At 39.2% G+C, this 8106-nt stretch overlaps 1 protein-coding gene across 1 annotated transcript; it reads right to left on the reverse strand.

The window, feature by feature from the left end:
• Window positions 1-1833: 1833 nt before the first annotated feature.
• LOC125308551 (ATP-sensitive inward rectifier potassium channel 1-like) lies at window positions 1834-5578 on the reverse strand. Its single transcript, XM_048265114.1, has 2 exons — window positions 5497-5578; window positions 1834-2976 (listed from the first exon to the last, which is right to left on the reverse strand). The coding sequence occupies exon 2, from the start codon at window positions 2953-2955 to the stop codon at window positions 1834-1836; it is 1122 nt and encodes a 373-aa protein (XP_048121071.1). The 5' UTR covers window positions 2956-2976; window positions 5497-5578.
• Window positions 5579-8106: the final 2528 nt, after the last annotated feature.

The following is an 8106-nucleotide window of genomic DNA, read 5'->3' on the forward strand; positions in this document are numbered from 1 at the left end:
CCACCTCCCTCTCGATTAGTAATACGATGGGAGAACGCAAATCATGTCACTGGGTCAGAGATTGACTCAAATGTTTTTTTTATAAACATTTTTATTTCAGACATGCTCATTTTAAGAAGACACTGTGGCACACCCATGTTTAGTCCTTTGAATGTATAGCATTGACAGTGAAATAAGGGCTGCGTCAAACACCAGAAACCAGAAACTCCATATGCTAATAATTTATTTCAGTACAGTTTTCTGGCTGTAGAGATGATTATTTGCTACATTTTTTAAACAAAAAGAACTGCTGGAAGAATGTGACAGTGTTCAAACAAACATTTAGTTACACATGACAAAATAACATTTATTTGATCAATATTTATGTACAGTATGTAATAAACATTACTTAAAATGGTGCTAATGTGGATTTATTTATAAGAAATAACTTCAGAAGAAAAGGAGTTCAGAACAAGGGCAACATGCTAAACATGTTACCCTATCAAAGAATACAGTTCTTAGGCTACATAAGTGTATAGAAATCTGTGCTAAACTATCATCAGCTCTTGCTCTCTGTATTCTGTGTGTGTGTGTGGGGGGGGTTGTCCAGGCTCATGGATGAATGATATCTTGTTTTTTCATTGTCTTAACATTTCTTAAAGTTTTCACATGACATAAATAGACCACAGGTCATTGTTAATGAATCTAGATAGCTCAATATTCCTCAATACAAAACAGACCACAGGTCATTGTTAATGAATCTAGATAGCTCTATATTCCTCAATCCAAAACAGATATTTTTATCTGAAAGCTGTGGAGTGTTCCTAGCCAAATTAGGTGATATCAAATCTCAGATCTAAGAAGCCAGAGCGATGGATTCAACTACAGTAGAAATACAGTAGTTCCAAACCAAATCAGGTCTAGTGGCAAGCAAGCAAAACGTTATCACAACACATCAGCGAACATCCGCTATCAGATGTCAATGTCAATACATGGAACAACCAAAGTTTCTCCTTATCATAATACGGAGCTCATAAAAGGACATGTGAAAAAAAAGTTTCTGGTGCACATGCGAAAGTTTTGGGTGAGCAGGAGATACTATCTGGTATACACCAGAAAAGTACTTACGCACCAGAAACATGAAAAATAATTTGCACATGTCCCATGGGCTCTGTACCATAACACCCATGAGCTGTGATATTTTCACATGAGGTCTTAGTCTCCCCTCTGCCTCCACTCATAATTTCTCCTCCTGAATCCTGTAATATGCGGTCAAAGATGTTCATCCCTCCATCACTACCTACAAGCATAGGTCAGATCCATCTTGCACAGGAGCTAGCGAGTGACTAGCGAGTAACTAGCAAAAGGTAGCCTAACTTACTGACTAGGTTTGGTGGTGGGTAGACTGGGTAGCGTACCTATGTTCCCCGGGTCCTATGTTCCCAGCTTTGTATGGGACTGGGGAACATAAGACCCTAATCCTAACCCTAACATTAACCCCGAGCAGGGAACATAGGACCTGGGGAACATAGTGATGTAGATCATTGATTGGAACATTTACTTTTCAAAAACGGCTTGATGGTATTGGTAAAAATAAAGTGTTGATTAAAATAAAGTCCTCTGCAATGTATGTGATAAAAAACCTTCTTCCAGAAGCACTTTTGAATTTATTTCCTCAGCATATTAGGTCATAGATTATTATGGCCATTTTTAAAATAATAATAAAAGAGTTTTTGAACTTTAATGTCACTAATGCTGATTATTCAATGATTGATTTGAATTTAAATATTTAAAATACTTTCACAGCAAAAATTATATATGTTTTTCAATCGATTGACAGCCCTATTAAATAGTCTACATCTTGGTGCCACTGGGTGGATCATTGATGTCTATGACTTCAAATCCCTGGTTGTCAGTTCCAGTCATCACATGGTGATGGTGGCCCTTCACATTGTGAAAGCAGTAGGCACAGTGTGCAGTTGGCACGGGCACCACCTTTGAAAAGTTGGAGAAGTTCACGCGGTACTTCCCTTCTTTGCTCCGGGAGATGATGGATTGAAACTTGTAGCCCCACATGATCTCCTGTGGCATGTAGGATGTCCTGACCTGGCAGGAGGAGCTGGTGGACTCTGCTGTGCCATCTAAGAAGACAACCAGCTCAAATTCCTGGTGATGTAGTGTATCCACCGCCATTTCAAAGAATGGGCTGGACTTGTCAATGACATGATAAAGAGTCAAGGGACAGACAAAAAACAGGTTGTCTTTTCCAGACTCAACCATGAAATCGATATTGACCTGGTCTAAAATAATGGCCTCCCCTTCAGGGGTTATGGTTGTCCGCAGCAACTTGCCGTAGATCTGGCTACCAATCATGAGGGTCTTGCGAAGGTTAGCCACACGGATTTGAAGACACAGTGTACCATTCTTAGGACAAATGACAGCTGCCTCACTGAAGTTGATGGTTTTGGCCCTCTTCTTGGGAAGAGCGATCTTGGTCATGACAACACCCCACCAAAAGCAGTTGATAAGTCCACCTATAATGGACTGTATGGTGAGGAGGGCAATTGCGCCTGGACACAGTGGAGTGATGACACGTACTCCATACCCTATGCTGCTCTGGGTCTCTAGCGAGAAGAGGAACGCCGAGGTCATACCATAGACGTTGTCCACACATAGTGTGTGGCCATTTGGTGGGTTCTGCCATGTCAGATCTCCGTTGTCTCGGGCAATCCAGTACCATATCAAACCAAAAATGAACCAGCTCATTGTGAAGGAGGCCACATAGAAGAAGATAACGAAACGCCAACGGATTTCCACAAGTGTTGTCCAGAAATCAAGAATGTAAGCAAAATGGTTTTGATATTTAATGTTTCCGTATTCAATGTTGCAGTGCCCATCCTTTGTAACTAGGCGAGTACGGCGAATCCGGCGCTCTGCCAGGTAGTCACTCAGATACTTTTGTAAAGAGCGGACCATTTTCCAAGTGTGGAAATGAATCTGGTGGAACAAAAAGTAGTATAAATAAGAAAGAAATGTAAAATATTGATCAAATACAGCAAGATGACTTATTTAACTCATTGAATGCCAAGCTGTTTTCGGAAGCTTTGTCCTAGAGTGCTAGCAATCTAGACCATTGTTGATGATTTCTGTACAGCCACAGCATATTCTGTGTTATAGCTATGAACACATACAATGGCTCGTTTGAAAAGTGAGACTTTAAGCTCTCAGTGGGTGCAAACCGTGTATTTCTACACGCCTCTGTTCCTGAGAAATCCCAAGCTAAACAGTGGCTAGTTTTCATCAAAAAAAATTGTTTTTCTAGAAATGGAGATATAACGTCTTTCATGAAATATGAAGTGTTGCCTGTAAAGTTTCCGGGAAGTGACCTGGCGAGACTGCCACCTAGTGATAGACCCACGAAAATGGCCTGGTTTTGAGCTGACGTGCATGCGTCACTGATTCGACCCAAAGCGGCAACCGAGTTATGATACAATGTCCAGATAAAATGTCCAGATTGTGCGTTTTCATGAGTTTTCGATCGTCATATATTTCATTTCCATTCATCACGTAATATTACGTTTTTGGCACTCAACTAGAGATGCGCGGATGGGCTATTATTTCAACCGTAACCGCATAGCAAAACTTATCATCCATCCGCCATCCATCCGCACCAACGTTTTTTGACCAATTTTCAAAACCGCACCCGCCCGCCATCGGTTGGTTGTTTTAATGTATATGGGTGATGAGGTGCTGCTGACGTGAGGCTAGAAAGCTCTTGCCTGTTCTAGAAAGACTGATCCAATGCAGCAAATATATTAAAAGGCTAAAGTCCTACATTGGCTATGTTGTAGCCCAGTGGTCCCCAAACTTTTTCTTCCGAGGGCCAGCTCAAAATGCCTCGCTCTAATAGAGGGCCAGAGACTCGAAGTATATCAGTAACAATAAATAGCTTAGTGCTGTGAACAGTCTACCTTAGTTGAATATTCCATTACATTTAATAATAGGCTACTGTAATTTAATACCATTGCTAGCTGTGTTTATATTGCCATCATGCCATATCAGTGTAAAATGTAGCTCAAATTAAATATTCAAAATGTGTGAACTCTGAACTCTGTGTCTTTGCATACACAGCTCAAATTGTGACCAAGCAATATCCTACAAATAATTTAAAGTTCTCAAACTATGAGAGTTTTATGAAGTGCTGGCAAAAACATCTGAAATGACCACTTTCACTCACCTATGAGAACTTTGTGAATTGTGATATGAACATTTGAACGAGTGGATAAAAAATAGAAATAATTATCCCAGAAAGTCCCAGAAATATGACTTGAATAGAAGTTAGTTAGTTATTAGCAATTAATTGATAAACTTTTAGAATACTTTGAGCACGGATACAGTCAGCATAGGCCTCTTACATTGTTTGCAAGTAGGCCTACATTTCATTCCGTTTTCGATGGCAAGCGCGAAACAGCGCCAAAACAACCACCAGTGGACAAAAAGAGTATTACATGTGTACTGTAAGACTCGCTATAGAGAATGAATGGGGGAAATTACGGAGGTTATAGTTTGACGATGTCATACTCCCATGCGAGGCAGATGCTATATACCACGGACATGTTTTGGGGGGCCACCCAAAATGAGTTGGTGGGCCGTAGTTTGGGGACCACTGTTGTAGCCTATCCCCAGAATATCAGCAGCAAACTCAGTCTCTGTCTCGCAAAAATCTCCAAATAAAACGCACATCGGCCTGTAGTCTACAATTGTATAATTGTAACAAAAAACGCAATTTGGCACATCATTTCAACATGCTGCTATTTAGCCTAGCCTACTAATTAATGCCTATGTAACCGCGAACCGCGCATCTCATACACTCAACGCATGGGTGTTAACGCACTGTTATGATTAGTTACCAAACAAATCATAACAGTAAATCACACTTGATTGTCTAAGTGCTCCATAGAGGGTCGTATCTAATATTCTAACAAATATACTTTATGTTACAATATCTGTTCCATGTGCATGTATGTGTTATACATGTAATGATATATAAAATATGCTATTCCTTAAATCATGTTCTCCATATGTGATCAATGTACTGTAAATACCTACTTCCTGCGCATTCCGACAAAGAATGCAAAAACACTTGGCACCTTTAGGACTGTGGAGCACATACCTAATGTTTTTCCATGCATATTCACATAGATTTACTTCTGACAATTTACAACTCTGAATATGTTCATCCAAAAAGCCGATTCTATAACCTTGGTATGATCACTGACAGTATAAAAGAAATAGACCAAAATGGAAAGCACATTTTCTTGAAGGAGACACATAAAATACTTATTTATTTACTTATATATTTTTATGTTTATAATACTTAAATATTTTTTATATTTTTCCTCAAAGTACTGGAAGTCTAATGCAGTCCTCCTGAATTCAGCACAGTAGCTGTTGGAAACAAGGTTAATATTGAATATCACTGAACATCTGAGAATGCATAAAACTCGAGGATCTTACCTGTCAAAGTCCTTTCAGAAAGCCCTGGACTTTTTCTCTCTCTTTCCTTTAGTCTGTATCTCTGAAGCTACCCTCTCACAGACTCTCTCTCTCTCTCACACACACACACACTCTCACTCAATCTCTCTGTGTAAAAGGTGTGTCTGTGACACCTTGCATGTCTATTTTGTGAAATCCTGACTGCAGGGTTGTCACCACAACATAGACCTGTAGCGGAGTTGAAAACGTTTCCGTTATGATTTTAAACGATGAGCATGCTCCCTGGTCTAGGGCTGTTTACCATTGATACATACTGTTTATGTTGGTTACAGACCAGGGAAATGAAGCCAGTGAACAATTGCTATTCTCTCTGAAGAGATAACAATACTAAAGGTTACTTGAAAAACTTTTTACAACTTAACTTTTTTTCTAAATAATGATTTACATACATGCATTCTATAATTAGTAATTAATAATTTTTGCAGCAAATGTCTATGCAGCTTTTATAATTAAATCACTCATATCCATAGTGGTTTAAAAGATTGATCATGCCTTTAGAATTCACAACACCACCTCAGACATTAGGATATTTACCATATATATAGCTGACACTGTGTTTACCTCATACCTCTTTCTCAGAAAGGCACCTTGAAGTGAAACAAACAAAAATCCACTAACTGTGCCACCATTGGTTTCTCATTGTTATGAAATTAATATATCTGATGCTGTGCTATTTTGGACAAGTATTACACATTTTGAAAACAAAAACAGCCACAAATGGAGAAAGGGTGGGAATTTAAAATTTAAAATAAACTCTTCATGTGGAATGGCTGACTAACTGGCTGGAGATGGGCATTGGGCAGTGTAAGGAAAGTCCCATAGTCTGGTGTAGTCCTGTCCTGTCCTGTAGGACCATTGTAACCCTGATCCTTTCCTTATTACACTGGTCTTTCTTTTGACTGACAAAAATTAAAGAAAGCACTCCAGCAACCCTTTTTGACTTGGCACAGGTACCAATAACTGTTTATCCACCCCTCTAGTGATTTATAAGTGCTTTTTGCAGTTAGCCATTTCCAAAGCATACTTCCAACCAATATATGAGCACAGTTCAAACAGACAGTGAAAGCAGGTTAATTTATCTAGAACCAATACTCAGATGTGAGACATAGGCTGGAAAATCTAGCACTTTAGGGGTCATTGTGCTGATTTTGGCTTAAAGACAGCTCAACAACTTCGAAGACCTCATTCCTGGAAATGGGCTACTAGAGCATACCATCTAGATGAATGAAGGCGTCCCAAGGGTGTAACTAAATGTCCTGAGTCGAAATGCAATATGCACATTACAATGTCTTCAAAAGCCAGTGTACCACAAATTAAAAACAATTCTTATTGGTTTTGGGTCCCCACCAGGGGGTGCGATCCTTCATAACAGTTCATATGGAACAAAAGGTTGTTCTGACTGCAGTAGTTGATGGTCTTTTATTCATTCCTGTTCTATTCATGTAAATGACAACCTAGATGTTGCATCCCTTCTGTATTGATGTTAGTATTTTTTTGGTAAGACTCAAATGTGACACAAATGTGTATCTCTTTCTGTGTTCTCTATCCTGCAATCCTTCTGTATTGATGTTAGTATTTTTTTGGTAAGACTCAAATGTGACACAAATGTTTAAAAAGTATTTGTCAGACACTGCATAAGTGCACATGCACATCAAATTCATGATGTCAATTCATGTTAGAGATGATCCACCCGTTTCATGCTTAATCAGACAGCACAGTCAATGTGCTAATCATATTATACTCTGTCAGGTGTTTTACCACTGAGAAGATGCATGACAATTAAATGTTTGCAGTTTACAATTATTTACATATTGACAATATGGGATATTTGTTTTACATCTGGCTGCAGCAAGGGTCAGACAGAAAAAACACACACACAAACACACACACCCCTTGTCATTCTAATTCACCTGTGTCAGATCAGATGCATAATAACACACATCATGGTGTGGTTCCGGAATGTTAATGAGAAATTAAGTTCCAGTGAAATGCAGCGGCTGGCCTGAACATGCCCCGAGGCTCTCATTGTGCCCCTCCAGGCCTGGTCTTATTTCTGGGTACAGGCTGCAGAGTCCCTTGGTTCCCAGTGCACCAGGGTGCGCTTAAAGGGCAGAAACAAGTGCTGCTGTTACATGAAAAATGCCAGATTCCTAGTAGTTTGTAGCTAATAACTATTAGCTTCTCACCTTCAAACTTGCCTTAATCTCAAAACTCAAATGAACTCAAAATGTACTGCATATTAAATATTTAAAGTCTCTTTAAATATTTCATATATCCATTTGATGAGATGGGGGCTTGGAAGCTTTATTTTATTGTATGGCACAGTGGTCAGAACCAGGCCTCGAGAACAGGGAAAGCAGATTTTGCCTCCCCTGTAGAACAGTATAACAAACAGCAGTCCTATAGAATAGAATAGTATAGCAACAGCTTTCAATGCTTTGCAAAAGACCTCATTCAGTAATGGCTGAGAGTAAACTAAATAATCACACTGCTCTGGAAGAAAAGCACTGCCAAATTATACAGTGTAATTAAACATTTGATTTATTTGAGTTTTTCTTTGTTTTGCCCAAA

The sequence above is a fragment of the Alosa alosa genome, chromosome 15 (assembly GCF_017589495.1).
Source record: "Alosa alosa isolate M-15738 ecotype Scorff River chromosome 15, AALO_Geno_1.1, whole genome shotgun sequence".
Lineage (NCBI taxonomy): Eukaryota > Metazoa > Chordata > Actinopteri > Clupeiformes > Clupeidae > Alosa > Alosa alosa.

Excerpts from the sequence above, each read along its gene's own strand:
- LOC125308551 (XM_048265114.1), bottom strand. The coding sequence starts at position 2,955 with ATGGTCCGCTCTTTACAAAAGTATCTGAGTGACTACCTGGCAGAGCGC.